Below are 20781 nucleotides of genomic sequence, written 5' to 3' on the forward strand. Positions count from 1 at the left end.
TAAGGGCATTGTTTGACAAAATGGGTAAAACCAGAAGTACACAGACTGCTTATAGACAGTCGGCGAAATGTCTATAGGCTATCGAAAAAAAAAACACCACTTCTGGGATTTTTGGGTAGGATCGAAACAAAAATTTCTTAACGCTGTGCCGTATCGGAGAACATCGTCTGGACTCATTCTAGATTTAAGCACGCGTCGTGTTTCCTTCGTAGACCTTGTAATCATTATTCAGCCATTGACAACTCATTAGGCAGTCCTTGGCTACTCCCTACGCCGCAGAGATGGTGAGTCACTCGACACATTGCTCCTGATATATCCTTAATTGCTCAGCAGTCGCCATCACCAGAGGTCGCTACGCTGTGTCAGCGGATATCAGAACCCGACGAATGAGAACGCCTGCATGCCTGACTGAATACTCATATCCATAATTTCCGTAAAAACGAACATTTTCTTGAAACAACCACCGTAATAGCAAAAAAAAAAAAAAAATATACCTGTCGTACTTTGCTGACCGTGGCTGCTGCTGTTGCTGTTGTGCCGGATAGCTGAAGGTCAGATACAGAAAAATGGTCTTCAATCCTCGCTGTGAAGGTGGTTGGACATTGAAGCTGTAAGCGACACCTAGAACGATTACCCATGGTGACGTAGGTTGAAGTTATTCACGTTGCGCCATTCACACGTAGTTTGCCAAATTATTGCCCTAAGACGTTTCGACGGCCCGCGAGTTGGCTTGCGCTGCTACTTCGTGCTCCGACAAAGTGTGGACCCGAGAGAACAGAAATTCCCCGCGCGCTCGTATGCTTAGATTTAGTTGCACGCTAAAGAACCACAGGCGGTCAGAATTATTCCGCAGTCCTCCCAATACGGTGTGCCTCAGTCAGGCTTGAGTTTTTGCGCTTAAAGCTGCTGAATTTAGGTAATTGTTTAGTCGATATTCAAGTCGGTCAGTAGCAAAGGCATGTGTACATGCTAAGAATCGATTTGAGGACACCCTCGTCTTCGAGGTATTTATCCCAAAAATCTACACCTTAATACATTTGGTTAACTCAAGAAGCTTTTCTAAAAAAATTCTAAACTTTCCGCATTTCACCACAAGTTTGCCTCCGGACAGATATTTCGAAACTGCGATGCAATTCTGTATTAGTTCTAACTTTAAAATCATAAGGAGTTTTCGCTACATCACAGAATTAGCGCCCTTGTATTTACGGTGTTCATGGGACACATTATACGTTATTTACGGAAATCTGAAAAGTGTCGAACTAAATGTAGACATATGGTGTTCACTGAAGCGTTCAGCTTGAATTTAACGCGAAGTACCGTTTAGTTGTTTCTTCTGAGTCGTGATAACATACTTCGAAAGTAAGCCTCAAGCCATAACATGAACATCGTAATGCTGTACAGTTTACTTAAGAGAATGCGCTCGTCTAAAGCGTTACCACTGCTACTAATTGGTATTTAGTTTCAACTTAATTATCTGCATCATCGCATCAGGTTTTCATGTGCACAAGAGCCGGGCGATTGTTAGCTGTTTACTATAAGCGATATCTTTCGGTAATAACAGGCACCCATTTAGCCTCAAATTGTCTGTCGGCTCTCTTGGAGCAAAAACACAAGCGACCGTTATTCGTTTGGCCAGCTGCTAAAGTCACACATACGTCCAAACAGTTTGACATCGAAATGGGATTTTTCATTACAGCGAAGGTTGACAGACATCATTTGCCACCGCCTGTGTGTGCGGCTTAGGCATACGCAACCGACGAGCGTAAATGTTGCCGTCGAGCTGAGGCAAATAATGAAAAAAAAAAGAGGGTATTACAAAAGGGGCTCACATCTGTGGTCTAGAAAATTCACTCTGCTACAGCTGCATGTAGGTGTATTTATATACGCCCGCAGAATTCTCTACGTTCCAATAAAGAGCTTTATTTGTCACTCTCTGTCTCTCTGCTAGTGAGGGGGGGGGGGGGGGGGGAGAAGGTGATTTTGCCGTGGTTGGCAGAACTAGTACGCGAGAAAGGGGTGATGCGTCTGGGGGCGTCTGGGGGCTCTCTCTACGAGTAGAGTTCGGACAATATGTCATTGGCACTGACAGAGGCACCCGGTTACACCGCTCCCGAAGAACACGGTGAATTTGCAGCCGTATCAGGAGCACGGCTTCAGTGTCAGCCCTTGTCTCACCTCGCGACCGTCCTAGATGCACCGCTGCAGATTGCGCACATGTATGCGTAACGTCCGCGCCAATCGTTTTCCGTAGCTGAAAGGTGAGTTTTACATGTACAACAACAACCGCAGCAGCTTGATTAAGTTCATTAAGGTTTGATTAATGTTAATTAAGGCTCGTTTCCACTTAAACCATTTACAGTGATAACTGTCATGTCGTCGTCATCGGCGGCCATTGTACACGTTCCATTGATTCTTCCGAAATTTTTTCGTAGCATAGAACAGCAAGGACATTGCACAGGACTGAACGTAAGTTAGCACGAGTATAGTACAGTCACGTCCTAGTGAGGCTGAAGAACCAGACAATGTACAAGCGTCAGTATAAAGCGCCTGCTGCTGAATCCCAGCGGTTCAGCAGTGTGCGTTCACGTACAATATTACGCGTTGCAATGGAGAGGGTTGTTCACTATACTGGATTTTAGTCAGCGCATGTAATTTACAGCGCATGAGCAGTGTAAACGCAAGCGTCAATAAACAGGAGAGGTCGGCCTACGTGAAATTATCGCTGAACGTCGCACTGTACGTTTGTTTACAGCATATTAGTGTCCCGGAAGGCCGCTGCGTCTAAGCGTAAGTAAAGTTCTCCGGCGCGTCAGACGAATGAGTCGGGAACAACGCCTCCAAAGGGGCGTACATGTCGACGGTGCAACACATAGCATGGATTGCGACGGCCCCGGCTTCTCATCCATTGACTTCGGGCACAACGGAGACACGGAGTCAACTTTGCGGGAGGTTGGGGCGCGGGGGAGTGAGCATGGAGGCACCCAGAACGCGTTGTCGTAAATCCCTAAGGCTATAGAGCTGTCGTGGGGGCGTGCGCCCATATGGAGGCACCCAGACCGCGGCGTCGTAAATCTCTAAGGTCATAGAGCTGGCTAGTACTCTTCTGGAAGCTCGGTTTCATTGAGCTCGTAAGCCGCAAGCGTAAGACGTCAATTAAGCCGTTATTAATACAGCTTATTTTCGCTTACTACTCAATGATCAATCGGCCAGCTCGCTTTTCCAACGCGTTCGTTTTTTTTTATTTCTGTAGCTCTGGACTACGCTAGTAAGCTGGGAAATACGTACCTTTGGTGAGCGAGAAACGTACGGTCATCTATCGCCTCTTGTGGACACATGCAATTTCGGTCAGGAGGCAGCAACAATATGCCTTCCCAGATCTCATGTGCTGTAATTTCTTTATTATGACTTTACGAAAGTCCTGGCTGTTGCAACCGCCTTTTTATACGACATTGGGAAACAGAAACGCCAAATGACCACAATTTTGCTGTGTGAATCAAGTGCGTCTTGCGCGATTAAGATATCGCGTGGACGCTGGCAGCCTTACAAGCGGCACCAATCTGGCTTGATGGTGAGAAAATATTAAGAAAAGAGGAAATACGGCTGTCCTATTTTCACGAAGTTTATTTTCTTTGAAATTACCGTTTATTTTTGGTGGCATTCCTCACGTCTGTAGTTCATTGTCAGACATGATCTACGCACGGTATTCGCAGCTTTGCTTCTCAGTCCGGCACTCTATATGCACAAATGTTTTTCTGACCTCAACGCATTGCGCATAGTACTTGTGAGAGAGACCATACAGTAAGTCGTGCAAGTCACGCGATAATATGATCATATATTGTTTTACAAACAGAAAGAAAAGAAGGGCTGACGTTTTTAGCAGAGAGGAATAAAAGGACGAAGTAGAAGAAGAAAGGCCACCTTAGCATACGAGGTGAGTGTCGTTCTGTCCCTTCTCGCTGCTTTACTACTATTATTTTCTCCGTCAGGGATGGCGTACCCACGTCGGTGTTCTGACTTTAACTTCCGGCACTTCTTAGCATGGCGGGGGGACAGATGTCTTAAGGCACTACTATTGTTCAAATATCTGTTAGCAGTGCTGCCACTGGGGCAGTTCTTAGCTTGGAAAGGCCTACAGCAGGTCACTTGCGGTCTTTTAAAAGCATTTCGAACGATTCGTTTTAACTTTGTTGGCAACAGCGGGCCCACCGAAATCGCTACGCTCATGGGAAGCCTGCGGTCAGCTATATACAATCCTGATTGGGTGGGGAAGTCAAATGCTGTGAGAGGCACTAGCGCGTGAAGCACTAAAAGTCCTGGAGAGAGGAATGAAGAGTATTGAACATCCAATGTTTATTACACTTGCAATGTGTACCCTAACAAGACTGTAAGCCTGCTATGAGGAAATAGCGGGGTGTTGACGTTGAAGCTGCTGTAAACATTTCTCTGGTTGTTCTTTTTCATGGTGTATGCACTGGTGCACAATGGATAAGCAGCAAGCCTAATGTTTCTATTCTATTTCTAGCACACGCGTGCTACGTCTCGGCGCGCTGTCTTCCTCGTCGGCGCTCGATTGGTTGGACAGTTCTTGCCATCTTCCACCCCATCTCTTCAGTTGGATGATGTGGGCGGTAGTCGAGTAGACCCTTTTCTTTCGGTTCATCTCGGTCACTCTGTAGGTGTCCGCTGGGAGTATTTCAATCACAGTCAGTGGACCTATGAACTTCTGGGTTTTCGTTGGGGCGCCGGTGTGCTCTGGAACGCAGCGCATGACAACTATGTCTCCAACATTCAGCTTGTGCGCTTTGAAGTGATGCTTGTCACAGTACTGCTTCGACTTTTCTTGCTGGCTCACTATTCCCTTTTGAGCCACCTCTTGAAGTTGCTCCGGACATACCCACTCGTTATTCTCCGTGTTTAGCCATCTGAGGACACCATCCTGCATCATTGGTATCCATGCAGAAGCCTGAAAGGACTAGTGCCTGTTGATGCATTGTATGCAGTGTTTAGGTAGCTGTCTAACTCCTTGATGTTCTGATCCCAGTCCTTGTGGGTCGAGTCCTTGATTGTAGCCATAATACACGGTACCATAGTTCGATTCACACGCTCTACCTGACCGTTAACCCTTAGATGGTGAGCAGAGTTCGGTGTGCAAGCCACACTATTTTCCTGACAGAAGGCTTCGAAGCCGTGAGACGTGAAACAGGAACCACGGTCTGAGATGATGTGCTCAGGTAGTCCGAGCTCGGTTATAAAACTCCGCATGCACCGTAGAACATTTCTCGCTGAAGTGTCTCGCACGGGGTAGAGACGTACAAACTTAGATTGTCCACCAACACCAAGATCCACTGGTTTTCTTGGAATTCCTCACAAGCGGACCAACATGATCCACGTGTACGACTTGAAATGATCTCTTCTCAGGTGGTATCGGGTGCAGAAGTCCAGGTTTCTTCCCTCCTGGAATCTTTGTGAGCAGACACTGGAAACTCCTATGGATGTGCTGGTCCACGTAGCGCTTCATCCGAGGAAACCAATAAATTTCCTTGATTTTCGTCAGTGTCCGGTCTGTACTAAATGGCCATTTAAGTCATGGAACTTCACAAACAGTGTTTTACGCATGCTCTTAGGCATCACGAAACGAAGTCGCCCGTCTTCTTCCACGTAAAACAGCCTTCCATCCTTCAGTCGTAGGTTTTTGACCAGCAGGGCTTGTTTCTGGACAGTCTCTCGCTATATGCCCATACCTTCCTCAACTATAGCATTTTCGCTCCGCTTGATCACGCTTGGGCGGCCCTGGCGTTTTCTTCGGTGGTCCCCCACGACTTGTTTGGTCTGTGACACATGCATTTGTGATCACTTGCTCAGGTGGACGCGCGACAGTACAAGATCTTGAAGTCGGAGGCTTGGCCCGATGTGTCGTGGCACCTGAAACACCACCTTGTGGCTGGGCCCCTGGTGACTTCTGCATTCTAGCTTCGCTTATTCGCTCCAGTCTTCGCAAGTCTGCCAGCAATTCATCCTCGTCCTTGTGTTCCTTCGCCGTCATGGAGATGCATGCGTCCCGAAACCGCAGCCCCACAAAAACTTGCTCCTTGGTATCTTGCATACCGAGGGCCAATCCCTTGCATAACAAGGTCATTTCGAGGACGTATGCCGTGATGGACTCTCCCCTCATCTGGACTCTTTCCTGCATTTGCTCCCCCTTTTGGTCGTGCTTGTCTGGCCCACAAATGCCTTTTTGAAGGCAATCTTGAAGTCCTCACACGTAGTGAGGTCATCGACACGGGCCTGAAGCCAAAATCGAGCAGGTCCCTTCATGTGAAGCCTGGCGTTTTCTAGTCTGAAGCTGTCCGGCCAACCGTGCAGGACCGCCATGGAATCGATACTCTTCAGCCACGCCCAGCTTCGTGGGATGAGCCCTCGCTGTTAAAATCGTGGATAGCTTTATTCAGGTCCGGCATAACGTGGAGCGCTTCAGGTTTCCTCTCGAGGAACTCCAGTAACCGCCAGTTCTGCTCTAGCAGAGCTTGCATCATTTGATGTTCGTGAGTTCCGCCGCCGTCGATCTGCCATCTTCGGGGTTGTCTAGGCGTCTCCCTAGGCGTACACACCGTTTTTTGCCTCCAGCTGAGCGTCTAGGCTTACGACGTCACACAGAGCGTCCGCACGCAGGTTTCTGAGGCGTCACAGAGACTCACGTTTTCGATGTCGGCACCTCACGAAGACGGTACCGTTGCGTCTCGTAGATGTCACACAGAGCGTACGCACGCACGTTTTCAAGGCAACACAAAGGTCCCTTTTACGGTCAGTACCTCACGATGACGGCACCAACGAAGCGTCCGCTGAAAAGTCAGCGAGCATCACCGTCGACGCAATTCCACGACATTGGCTTCCAGGATCGCTTCACCACGAAGAGTTCGGTGTATTCCACTTCTGATGTGTTAGAAATTTATTCGCAGACACACAGATTTTAAAGAAGGGCGCTCTTTAATAGATAAATAAAAGAAGAAAAAAAGAGTTCAAGACAGCGTGACGACTGCCTTCCCTCGCGGCCGCCATCTCTCTCTCTCTCTCTTATGCTGCTGCAGCCTTCGCTTCCGATTCCGCTAACACTATTTAGACCTGTTGGTGTTCCCAGTACAGGTTACATGGCGGGTCGCGGACAATCACAACAGAAAGAAACAAATGGTACACATACGGCGCTAACTCGCCTGAATTCTATTGTGAAGACTTGTGAGCGTTTTTATGCAGACAGGGTAAGTACTGCGCATGCTTTAGGAGAGGATACTCTATAAATGCGTGTTTCCTCAGAAATTCCAATTCTCTAGCTGGCAGCGTGATTGATATGCCACGCTGATGCATATGTCCACTAATCAGCAATATTTTGAGCTCGTGTAATCAATTGCGTCAATTCATTCCTGCTTCTTGCGATTACTGTGCACATATGGAACAGGGCCCCGAATTCACAGTCTTTGCAATGTAGGCTAGTCACCCTCCCGTATTTCGTTTTTTTGACTGTTATACTCGCGGACAACTTTCTGTGGCTATGAAGGGAGAGCTACGGATCCAAAGCGCGCACAAGTGAGTGCGCTTCTGAAAAGAGTCCCGAGTTTTAATCACGTTAGTTTAGGGTCGGTAAGACAAAACATAAACACCTTATTAGCAACAGTTAAATAAGGCAGAACACACCAGTGAGTGTAAATGTTTACTTATTTTGTGGCTTTTCCCTTCCGCGTCTGGGGAAACGCGAAACCGTCGCACGTGGAAGCTGTGTTGATTCAGGGTCTGTTCCGAGCAACTAAAAACACAGTCAACGCTGCCAGACTACTTACTGCACATGCGCTGTAACACATGTGCAGCAGCCACGCGCCCGTAGGTTTCCCTTCATAGCCACAAAAAGTGTCCACGAGTATAACATGCTCGAAGTGACTTTAGAAGGCCCCACTGACTTAGAAGGCCCCACTGTTAAGAGGAAAAATGCGCCTGTGTGGCATCAATTGTGCTGTCAGCTAAAGAATTTGCATGTGCAGTGCTTCCCATGATATACATATATATATATATATATATATATATATATATATATATATATATATATATATATATATATATATATATATATATGGGCCACATACCAGCGAAGCTGTGTATGTGGCCCTTAATGGCGAACTGCACCTCCGCCGTGGGTCGGCCCGGTGTTGCACTATCTTAGTATCGGCCCACGTATGGGGAGGTTTGTGTCCGCACAGGGGCACGATCCTGCGGGGAACTAGCCCTTAACAGCTTCGCTGTAATTCGCTGATAAATTTGGTTTTGTCTGTGTTTCTTAATTATTGACGACGACGAATGCGCCAGCGAGCCAACTGTGGAAGAAGACGACGCTGGAGCCAATTCTGATGATGATAGTTTTGTGTTAACACACGTACGCGATCCTGGGGGAAGTGTCACAGAGTTTCCTACAATTTGCGCAACGAGGGTGCAGCGTAGGCCGGGTCATTTAGGAAAAATTATTGTATGAAACTCTATGGGAAGTACCCCTTAATAGCTTCGCTGTAAAATGGTGACGAGGTTGCTGAATAAAATTGTTGCGGGTCGGCTCCGTGTGTGTATCACCAGTGTCTCTGTTTCCATTGTCCGCAACACGCTGCATAATTTTACTAAAAGCAGGAGCGCCGTGTGCAACATCACGGTAGTCTTGGTCTATAGAGCAGCCCGACTACGGTTCTTGCCGAATACAAAATTGAGTTTTGTATTGCTGCATGCGCAATAGGACGCAACTTTCTTGCATGGTCGTTCAAGCCAGCTCACATTACCTGCGATGGTGGTATACATAATTGCAAAAAAAAAAAAAAGTGTGCGCCATGTTCTCGCAGATGCCTCTCGTGAAAGACCGCATCGTGCACTCTCCCTTCCCGGACGTCCATATACCGGATTGCACGTTGTACAACTTCATCGCTAGATTCCTAAAGCGATATGCAGACAAGATTGCCTTTGTGAGTGCCTTTTTGTGCTTTCTCGTATGTGTGCAAGGGTCTTGGAAATGCGCAAGCGTCTTTTATCTGAACAGCAACGAGGAAAATTTATATGCATCGTCTCACGGATGTCCCTTTTTTTCTTAACGCCACTTATGGACGCCTTAATGGCGCTGTTGGTACGGCGGGAAGCTTAGAACTTCCTTTTTCAAACTCCATGGTCCATGGTTGCTTTCGAGACTTTTGCGTTTTGATGACATTGAGAATACCAGAAAAAAAATTATATATATATTGCATCGTAGCCCGAGCGACAGTGATCTACTTTAGCTCCGGGCACAAGTCCGCCCCTTAATAAATTTAATAAATAGTTAAATTTTATAAACCTGTGTTGATAAAAGTCGCAACAATATATATATATATATATATATATATATATATATATATATATATATATATATATATATATATATAAACTAGGCTGCCTTGCGTGGTAAGAGATGGAATGACAATGAATTCCGACAATGAAAAGATCGTGTGAATATTATCAAGTGAGCAATTGAGAAACTCCTAAGCCATCTGGATATGTTTGTGCTAAACAATGTCGAGTCGTCGCATCGTCTTTTGACTATTTCGGCGTGGATGTGATATGTTAATTTTTCTGCTTATCAATTTTGTCTCGTCAAATGCTCGTCCAATAATTGTCGGATATTGTTACGCAGTCGTCACACGTACATTCATTTATTTAGATACTGTGTGGAAAGCTCATTGCCTTCTCTTTCTATTTTCAATGAATAAGGAGCGTGGTGATTTATAACTCAGACTTTTTGTAATCTAATGCCTTAATGCCTATTACTTTTGCAAACAACTAATTAGAAAATAAAGACCCACACTCGACCGAAGGAAATGAACTAGTTATTGAATATGTCTATGGACAGTCCGCGACTTCGTATAGCCAAAAGAACCGATCTCTAGGAAAGCCAACTGGTATGTACTGGAAGTGTACAGACGCTCCATATACTGTCTACATTAACTTATGCAAGGGCACAGTGTTATCATATTTTCGCTAACTCCGGTTTTCTACATTCTGAGCAATAGCCCGAATAAAGCACTAACGCTTTTTTTTTTTTTTTTTGCTCCTGCATCTGTTCAAGGCGGAAGGGGACGAGAGCATGAGCTACGCGTTCCTGCAGACGCGCCTGCACCAATACGCCATGGGCTTCCACAAGCATGGCCTGAGGCGTGGTGACCGCTTCATCGTAGCCGTGGACAACACGATGGACGCGCTGATCTCCATCCTGGCACTCATGTTCTCGGGATGCGTGGCCTGTTTCGCCAGCGGGCCCAGAACGTCGCGTACGTCTGTTACCACCTTTGGCGAAGCAGCTGCGTGTACGAAAATCCGGACGTCGAGGCTGCGGCGTGAAGCTCAGGAAAAAGGAAAATGGGAAGGTCGGCACGACCTTGAAGCAGGGCGTACATGAGCTTGCTGTGTGCGGCAGCATAAGCTGTAAAGGGGACACAACCTTGGAATGATCACGTCCTACGCCTCGCTCCCCCGGGTTCTGTCTGCACTAGCGCCGAGAGTTTGGCGTTCGCACTTGCAGATGCATAGGTTGGCCTCCGTGTAATCTTGAAATCTGCAGCCGTTGTTGGCAGTTTCTTCTTAATACGCGTCGCGACTTGACACGGGACACTCGAAGTAACCAACTGTTTATAAATAACGTATAGATAACTAGTTTGTAGTTAGAGATGACGAATGGCGTTCGGTTTGTTTAATAGCACGGGTGTGAAGCAGCGATGCACAGATATCCACCACGGTAGCTTAGTAGCTTCAGCGATGTGCTCCTGAGCACGAGGAAGCGGGTGAGATCGCGGAAGCGGCGGCCACATTTAAATGAAAGCGAAAGGGAAGAACGCTGGTGTATTCTTAAATTTAGGTGTACGCTGAACAGCCCCAGGTGGTCAAAATTATTGCGATGACCCCCGCTATGACGTGCGTCATATTGAAATAGTAGTTTTACAGCGAAGTTGCTTATGGCTAGTCTTCCGTGCATTTTTGTTCTGCGTCAACAAAATATATCATCAGCAATGGGTCATACCCCAAAGCAAGCATAAAATGCAGTAGCTCATCCTTCGGAATGCAGAGGATATATATATATATATATATATATATATAGTCCACGCAGAGGCTTATAAATAAATGTGTGTTCGTACCTTTGTTTAAAATTCAGTGTCACCTATGTGCCGTGTGCTAAATAGCTTCGTGGGTCATCAACCTTCACAGAGTGGAATGGCTCATGATTTTATGCTCGTAACACCCCAGAATTGATTTGTTTTCTTTTTAAGTTAAGGGGCTGGGTAGTCTTTAGAGTATTTGTTTGTGTCAGTTTCGCTGCACTACTTTTTTCAAAAATTATGCAGCACTGTTTCACACCCAACGCGTTTTAGCTCATCAGCAGATGAAAACTAGCACGGGGTGCACACACTACGCTGTCACTATGCCGTTTTTTTTATTACCTCGGTAGGTGTAGCTTTGACAATCACGTTTCCTGCGTCACAATTAAGGAAAAAAATATTTACAAGCACAACGCAGACATAGCAAGTGTTCTCCGGTGTTGTGCTTTGGGGCGCAAAAAGAATGCAAACGAACAATAACAAGACTCATTGTAAAATCCCAAGCAGCCAAGAAAGAAGTTACTTTGTTGGTGTAGCTTTCGGACATAAAGCAACAAAATTTATCGTGATTGTGTTTTCGAGGAATTTGGTGCAATCGCATTTCATGTATTTCTAACCACTTCGACGTCGCAAATAAACCTTAGAGTCCTCTGTCGCCTTTTTCTTCTCTGCCAACAGATGAGTTGGCTTATCAAGTCAAAGACGCCGGGGCATCGTTCTGCCTCACGGACAGCGACAACTTGGCGTATATCCTCGACGAACAGCATCGGTGCCGTTTCAAGGTACGCCGCTTATTCATGATTGTTGACTTTCTCCATTAAAAAAAAGTTCCCGTTTCGCGAAGCATTTATAGCGATAGAGAAGTATTTTACAACTACACCAAGTAAGGCTCGTGATATAATCGGCAGTATGAATTGCGATAACATCCGCTTACTGATTACCTTAAGAAGCATGGTGTCACGCGAGCACAGGTAATTTGAACAGATCTCGCACTATGACCGCGAGTACTCGCTGTCACGACGCTGGAGTGGTGAAGAGCGCTAAGATAAGATAAATAACGCTTATTCTTGCTGCTTTTCGCGTCATCGCGTATCCATAAATTGAGATCCAGCGCTGGGCGCGCATGCAGCCACCAGCCATCTTGGCTCACCCCTAGCACTGGCACCCGGCGCAGATTACCTCCAAGATACGGCGCGCCGTCCACGTGTGCGCGAAGCAACGCTGGCAGCTGTGCGTAGCCGCGACCGGGCTAGAGGAGGAGGCACGCGCTCTCCTCCCCTATCGCGCACTTGATCTCACGACCTTTAACGTAGGGCGCTTGGAAAGACAGCGCGCATCAAGCCACTATCCTTCTCGGCGCACCCTCGCAGGCTTTCTCTCGCACCATCAGCATGGCGGTGAGAAGGGCGCGATCTTATCGAACTTGAGCTTTACTCAAAACATCACGGTGACGGCGACGGCATCGGTGAAAATTCGCCTGTTGTGTTCTTATCTTTCCTATCCAAATATTTTACCCGCCCGTCGAGAAGGAACTCGCTGTGTTAATGCCAGAAATGGTGCACTTGCGACCGCGTGCGGTCCAAGTGAGGGACATTCTTCAAAGGAACACTGAACACAAACACTAATTATCTTTACACTGATAAAACATTCTTTGCAAACTATAGTTTAGTTAATTTTGCGACAACAGGTTGAATATTAAAGGAGAAACTAAAGGTCGAAGTTGGATTTCTTGAAAGTCGCTCCAAAACTACAGCGCCGGCACGTCCGTATGACGTCTTGGGTATCAAAGCACTTTTTTTACATATTCGGGCCCTTGTGGCTTGATAAAACACATTTAAATGCCATTAGTTCCGCCTTTGGGTGCTTTAGAATACATTGTAGTTCTGTATTTTGAAGCATTCAAGATCCATTACGTTATGGGGGCCTAGTGAGAGAACCGAAAGACGGTGTCGTCACCGGGCCTTTCGTTCTTGCGTCTTTTCTGTTTCGCCAGGCGTTTTCTTATGGCAACTGGGACCTTACAAGGGCAAGACCAATTTATTAATACAGCTTAAATAATTTTTCTCTTTTAGTGCCCCTTGAATGGGTGCTGAAGACGTTGGCACTTCTATGCGCCAAGCATGCTAATTTAAGTAACGAAGTTTGTGTGCGAAATGAGACACTCATGCGGTGTGTGCACGTGCTTATTATAAGCCGGTAACAAGTACTAGAACACAGGGTAACGGGCAAATAAAGTGTCCGATTCAGGGGTTATGCCTGACTGATAGCACCTTTCTGGTCCGCAATGCACTAGCCACAGTCAATTTGAACTGTTTGACGCTTATTATGGTGCCAGGAAACAGCACGTGCGTAGTCTTTTAAATTGGTGCGCAGTGAATGTAACGACGACGAACTGAAATTCCAGCCTACTTTAGAAACGATAATCACGTGGAATGAAATATTCCGTATACGTATATGGTCGCACGTGTTATTAAACAATCATCGCTAGTGATTCTATAGGACTCATTTGGCGTGCTTTTCGCACTCTAAATACATGATTACATCGAAATCGCCTTTGGCGGGACTAAGGACAGTGCTACTGATGCAAATGGCGACAGTCAAGATATAACAGCGTGACTTCTTGAACAAGGATGAAAAACCAAAGAACGCAGACAAAAGCAGCACTTGTTCTCTCTGGTTTTTGTTTTGTTGGGCTCGTTCAAGAAGTCGCACTGTTGTACTTTGAGTCATGTATAACCCACTAACCCAATTGTGTATATGAGTACACCTGTTCGAAACTATCACGATCCTTAAAATGGAAATTCAAGGTTTCACGTCACAGCCGCTTGCCATTCTCATGTAGGGATTTAAGAACGTTCTACTGGACCCACCTCTTAAAAAATATGCCAATGAGCCTGCGTTAGGCTTTTCTGACTTTATTTTCATGAGTAGCACTTGTAGTTGGGCACCCAGTGTACCTCATGTTCTTCACATGATGGAGAGCGTTGTTACAAGTCAGGAATACAAGCCTAGGTTTATTGGCTGGCGTAATCTGTGACATCCAAGTGAATAACCCTGTAATTATAAAGGCGTCATACTTCATATCACGTCCCTTTCCATAATTTCGTCAAAGAATATGATAAAACAAGAGATTTTAGTCAGGATCGGGAACGTGAAGATGATTTAATTGAATGCTCATAATACCAGCCGATGCCAACCGATGCCAGCCGAGGACAAATATGGCCGATAAACGAAGGGCATCGTGATTTCATCCCCTGGAACGTATATTCGTCCGATATGACCCGACATAGAACTTTCTTTATTGATGTCAGCGCATGCCACAGTGATACTTTGCCGTTCTATTTCCAGATGATATTCGTGATGCGGGACACACCAGGGTTCGTGTCCGTGGCCTCGTTTCGGAAGATGCCCGAGATGGCGCTTCTGGAGCTTCAGGAACAAGACACAAAGAAGGCGCTTTGCGCGATCGCTTACACGTCGGGCACCACGGGCGATGCCAAGGGAGTTATGGTGTCGCAGTACAGTTTCATAGCCGCTATCCAGAGTATCAGGTGCGTAATACCCTCTCATCTTAGGTCTATGTCGTGGTGCGGCTGGTTTGCACTGCTCATTGACGTCACACCCTTGCGCATCAGTTCAGTATATTCGCATTACGTTAAGGGTTCTACCGGTAGTGCCTACCGCCGACGGCGCATGCAGTAGGTTTGCCGCTCTTGCCAGCTGGGCTGAAGAAGTAGTGGTAACAGTAGAACAACGCTATGTTAAAGTTTGCTTGCCTTAACATACATGTCGTGCAACTCATTTTGTAACTCCGACTACGTCTGATGTGACGCCAAAGACGCACTATGTCAACGTAGACTGATAAATTACACTAAACTCCTTTGCGGCTGTGAAGAGAGCATAAAAAACCATAACTATCTTAACATTAACCCAAAGCGGATTTCCTAATGATCCGACACTACTGGAAGTATAAATGGCGCAATGGTAGCAGCCCTTACCAACACGACGAATTATGTGATTACCTTCTGCGGGGATGTGTAGTTCACGCTCGCCGACAAGGTAAAAATAACGAGGCATAAGGCATCATCTCGACAAGTTTCTGTCACAAGCCTGGGCTCTTATTCACGTAAGGCGCCTATTAGATTGTTCGTAAGAGAAAATTACGGGAATCCTGATGCGGGGCATATTATCAGCGAAGGCGATAGACCAATGGCAAAGAGCGCTTACAAAAGAATAGCCTCCTGAATTCGACCCCTGTTCAGCCATTGCATTCGCTTCCTTACTTAGCAGCGTTGGACTGGGTATCTAGGAGGAATTAAACATTATATATATCCATTGGAAAGACAGCGCGCATCAAGCCACTATCCTTCTCGGTTCACCCTCGCACGCTTTCTCTCGCACCATCAGCATGGCGGTGAGCAGGGCGCGATCTTATCGAACTTGAGCTTTACTCAAAACATCACGGCGATGGCGACGGCATTGGTGAAAATTTGCCTGTTGTGTTCATACCTTTCCTACCCAAATATTTTACCCGCCCGTCGAGAAGGAATTACCATCTGTGTTCTCTGCTCTCGTGTGCTCGCCTACTCTTTTCAGGGCAATGAAGTGCGCCGGTGAAAACGAAGTGCTCATAGTATTGTGGAACCTGTACTCCGTGAGCGCGATACGCCTCTTCATGGAAGCGCTCTGCAACGGAAGTACGTCGGTAATCGTGAAGCCGAATCATGGAAGTGCAAAGATGTTTGAAGCGATCAAGAAGCACAAGGTGAGTCGTCCTTGCGTTTCCTTGTGCGTTAAAATGCCGTACCAAATTCTTTCTCTAGCGCTGCCCTTTGTTTTCTGTCTTGTGCCGATCGCCAACGCAGGAGCATGAGCTTACGTAGGTTTGGCAGAAGATGCAACTGCCATGACATTCGCGCAGACAAGAAAGCATTCTTTTTCGTCTACACTCCTACGAACCACCTCGGCACACCTACACAACAGTTGCATGTTTTAAACAATAACGTTACTAGGACGCGTGGTAGGGGAATGACCTCGTAACGGAAAAGCCAGACGTCACAATGATGTGGAGAAGCTTCCATCACGCTTAGTTCAGACAAGCGAAGTCGAATACACCCTACTGGCATTGATTTTTTTTTTTCGAAACATGTGACGAATACTTAAGAGCAAGTTTAACTGCATGGCGTTTTGCCGATTTATAACGCAATAAATTGCTTTATGATTTTGAAATTTACAGCACGTTTATATAATCACCTCTACCTCTACAAAGTGTCAAACCAATTAACTGGATAGTTCTTTTATGGCAAGCTTTGTTCTTATTCAGTACCGTAGTTAGTACAATTTTGGCATATTGTCGCTCACTAATTCATCCTACAACTTTGAAAATTCGCTAGCATGTTCTAGAAAGTACACTACTCGTATAAGGTTTATATCGGATACACACCATGTGGTTATTTCGCGGCGCGTCTGTACAGTCAAGAAATAGGCCTGGGCTCATGACGCACATAGCTCATCTCACTCTTTTAACTTTGTCCACGTATAACCATTATCGCCCCTCACATTGACTGCAACGTTGACGTTTTCTCACTACGTTCAATGAATGAATGAACCTGTCATTCAGTGTTTCGGTCAGTTAATCGAACATTCAGTCAAATCACTCAGGCTACTTGTCTTTCATTGTATCAATCAATCAATCAATCAATCAATCAATCAATCAATCAATCAATCAATCAATCAATCAATCAATCAATCAATCAATCAATCAATCAATCAATCAATCAATCAATCAATCAATCAATGATCCTGTCTGTGAATCAATCAACCTCTCAGTCAATAAATTAGTGAAAAGGTCATTTAAACAGCAAGCCATTACGTTTTCTTTTGTACGGCCTTCCTTTCGCACAGGTGACGACGCTATACGGATCGGCCACACCCTTGCAGCGGCTTGTGCGCGAAGCGCTCAGCGCGGGCGAGACGCTGAAGAGTGTCACACGCGTCGGCAGCATCGGCGGCACTCTGCCCGAGACAGCCGTGGAGCAAATGCGGAGCGTGTTCGACCTGCGCAAGCTAGGGCACGCGTACGGGCTCACCGAGGCCGCCGGCTTGGTTCTGGCGCCACCGTTTCATGACGTCACCGTCGCTTACCTCGGCTACGCGTGCCCTGGAGTGCTCATCAAGGTTAGTTTTATAGGAAGCTAGACCTTCCAAATTAGACCAACCATGTCATCCCAACAGGCAACGGGGCTAAAATAAGTATTCAGAAAGCAACTTCTTTTCAAGAATATTTCGTAACAATTAGAATACACACAAGGATGTACAACAACAAGACACACTGCCATTATTATATTCATTAAAGATAAATTGAGTGTGTCATACATGCTCTAGGCCAATTACGAGGAGGATATTTACAGAAGAATAAAGATGGGTTGGCGCGCATGTGGCAGGCACTGTCAAGTGATGAGCGGAACCTCACCCCCATTCTTGAAAGGAAAAATGTACAATGATTGTGTTATATAGTTACTGTCACGTGGGGAAGAAACTTGGAGGTTTACAAGTATGCTGGAAAAGATCTTAAGGACCACGCAACGAACGATGGAACGAAACATGTTAGCCGTAACCTTAAAAGACAGGAGCACACGGGGATAGGTGATATTCAATATGCGTAGGACAGATAACGAGTGGTATATAAAAGTTAACGGAATGGGCGCCAAGAGAAGGGAAGCGCGGTCGAGGACCGTAGATAACTATAGGAGGTGTGATGACATTAGGAATGAAGAAATGGTGCTTTAGGCCATGACAGCCGTTGACAAATGTTTATTTACCTTAGCATGGTTGCTTCTTTCTTTTTCTTTTTGACTAAAGGTCAAGAGTTTTGGTCCCCCATATTCTTCTCACCATAGCATACCGAGAGCTTCGACTCTGCTGCGTTGATGCCTTGAGGTAGCATGCAATAGTTTACTTACCAGTTGACGGCATCTAAGAGCATATACTGCATGACACCTGCAGTTTATTCAATGTCGCGCCTCCGCTGCCGTGACCACCGAGCGGCCTGCGTAACACTCCCAGTTCCAGGATACATATAAACAAGCATATAACAAAGGGGACGAAGGGTTAGTCATCGTCGCAGCTCAATCAGTAGAGCACCAAAAGCGTCATGCGGGGCCTATGAATTCCGCTCTTGCAGTTGAAACAGTACTCTTTTTATCCACTTGCGATTCTCCTTTATTACCAATGTTAAGTTTAACCGAAACTTAACCCTAACTCGTAATTATTTTAGTAACAGAATAAAAAAATTGGTCTCCAAACCACGCTATGAAGGTAGTTGGACAGCGAATCTGTAAACAGCTAGAACGATTACCCATTGCGACGAAGCTTGAAATTATTCAAATGGCGACATGCGCAAGCACTTTACCTAATTATTAGCCTAAGACGTTTCAACGGCCTGCGACTTGGCTTGCGTCACTACTTCGTGCACCTACAAAGAGTGGGCCAGAGAGAAGACAAATGCACTTATCCACACTTTCGCCGCGAATCGTAAGCAAGGTCTCTTTCAAGAGTCCTCACTATACGTGGCCTTCCCATAGCACTGTCACAACACAAATAAGTTGCTAGGCGGGTACTTCTTTTACATACGAAAGTGAAGTTACATCACTCTCTGTTTCGTCCGCTACAGTTGCCGCTTCGCGGCAATTGCACCTTTGCAGCCGCACTCTGTACCGGGAAACGCTTGCAGGGAATGCTATGCGTGAAGGTGAGCGTTGTAGTTGTTTTTTTATCTTTACCCCGCACCGCGGACGCCACCGCTGCCGTGGATGGATGGATGGATGTTATGAGCATCCCCTTTGGAACGAGGCGGTGGGTTGCGCCACCAAGCTCTTGCTATTATACTGCCTAATGTCCTACCTAGGTTAAAAAAGAACGAAAAAAAAAAAAACACTATGAACTCCCGCAACCAAATTTTCGTACCCCCTATTGCGAACTTTGCTTTTGTACGTCTCCGTTTTTTGTCGTTTCCCTAATTTTCTTCCACGAGTCTTCCAGTCGCCTCTTACTAATCTCTATTGCGGACATGTTTACTTTTCCACTGCTCTCGCTGAACCCAAGGGCTTCAAGGATGCCAGTTGTGCCTAAATCGACCGCTGGGCAGACATCTTCACATTCTAATAAAACATGCTCCATCGTTTTCCTAGCTTTGCGGCAGCAAGCACATGCTTCTTCTTCCTTCTTATACCTCGCTTTATAGGTGCGTGTTCTAAGGCATCCAGATCTCGCTTCGAAAAGTAATGAGCTTCCCGTTGAGTTATCATAAATTGTTTCTTTCCTGATATCGTTCTTTCCTCTTAAGTAGTTACTCATGGCAGGTTTCTTTTCCATTGCCGCCACCCATGATATTATTTCAGCCTCTCTGACTTTCCGCTTGACGTGCTTTGTTGCTGTGTTGCCCACCCTACAGGCCACATACTTGCTGGTAAACTTCCTAGTTCTTTTCCTCCACTGTGAATCAATGTTTTTCCTGTACAGATACCTCAACACTCTCCCAGCCCATTTACTTCCTTCCATATTCCTCAGTCGTTCTTCATGATAAATTTCACTGCGAGCTTCCCTCACTTCAAGGCTAGTCCAGCCCACATCACCCTGCACATTTTCATTGGTAGTCTTCCCGTGAGCGCCCAATGCGAGGCGTCCCTCTGACCTTTGGTTGCCATAGAGTCATGATTGTACCCCTGATTTAAGGCAAACAACCGCATTTCCAAAAGAAGTCCTGGAACCATTACACCTTTCCACATACCCCGGAGCACCTCGTACCTATTGTATCCCCATAGTGCTCTGTGCTTCATTATGGTTGCATTTCTCTACCCCTTCACTGTTATTGTTTTTTTGCTTGTGTTTCCATATATCTATCACCTTCGTTTATCCATATACCGAGGTATTTATATTCTCTTACCCGAGGTATTTCCTGGCCCTGTATTGCCACTGTCTGTTCACTGTTTTTATTGAATACCATAACACCTGACATTTTAGCGCTAAATTTCAGACCTAAATTCTCGCCTTCATGTCCACAGATATTAAGACGTTGCAAATCACTTTGCTTGTTAGCTAGCAACACAATGTCGTCCGCATAAAATACACCTGGAAGCTGCTGCTCTACTACTGTACACGCCTGTTTGTGTGGTAGATTATACCCGATATTGCTTCCTTTTAGCGCCCTCTCCATCTTCACCATGTACATCATAGACAACAATGGGGATAAAGGGCACCCCTGCCTCAGTCCCTTGTTGATATAAACTTTCTCCTCGCTCCTCATCTCTTCCCATTCAACGCAAACGGTATTTTCTACGTAAATCTCTCTCAAAAGCTGTAAAAAAACGTCACCTAAGCCTTCCCCTTCTAGAATATCCCACAAAATATAGCGGTCTATGTTGTCATAGGCTCCTGTAATGTCTAAAAAGGCCACGTATAATGGTCTGCTTTCTACTTTTGATATTTTAATACACTGAGTAACAACAAATAAGTTGTCATCTAAACGTCTACCTATTCTGAGGTCATTCTGAAGTTCTCCAAAAATGCCATTATTCTCTACCCATGCTTGGAGCTTGAATTTGATTGCCTGCATTACTTGCCTGCATATTACCGATGTAAT

General features: G+C 45.8%; 1 protein-coding gene across 2 annotated transcripts in view; it reads left to right on the forward strand.

The window, feature by feature from the left end:
• Positions 1-3787: 3787 nt before the first annotated feature.
• LOC126531676 (uncharacterized) overlaps positions 3788-20781 on the forward strand; it is a 35530-nt gene continuing 18536 nt past the window's right edge. The window contains exons 1-7 of one of the 2 annotated variants that reach the window (XM_055071374.1): positions 3788-3931; positions 8868-8987; positions 10118-10319; positions 11820-11923; positions 14490-14692; positions 15738-15906; positions 17046-17318. In XM_055071374.1, coding sequence (XP_054927349.1) covers positions 8868-8987; positions 10118-10319; positions 11820-11923; positions 14490-14692; positions 15738-15906; positions 17046-17318 — 1071 coding nt within the window. In that variant the 5' untranslated portion in view covers positions 3788-3931. Of the gene's footprint in view, positions 3932-8389; positions 8988-10117; positions 10320-11819; positions 11924-14489; positions 14693-15737; positions 15907-17045; positions 17319-20781 lie in introns of those variants that run through there. The other variant, XM_050179328.3, reaches the window with a different exon arrangement.

Source organism: Dermacentor andersoni, chromosome 5 (assembly GCF_023375885.2).
Source record: "Dermacentor andersoni chromosome 5, qqDerAnde1_hic_scaffold, whole genome shotgun sequence".
NCBI lineage: Eukaryota > Metazoa > Arthropoda > Arachnida > Ixodida > Ixodidae > Dermacentor > Dermacentor andersoni.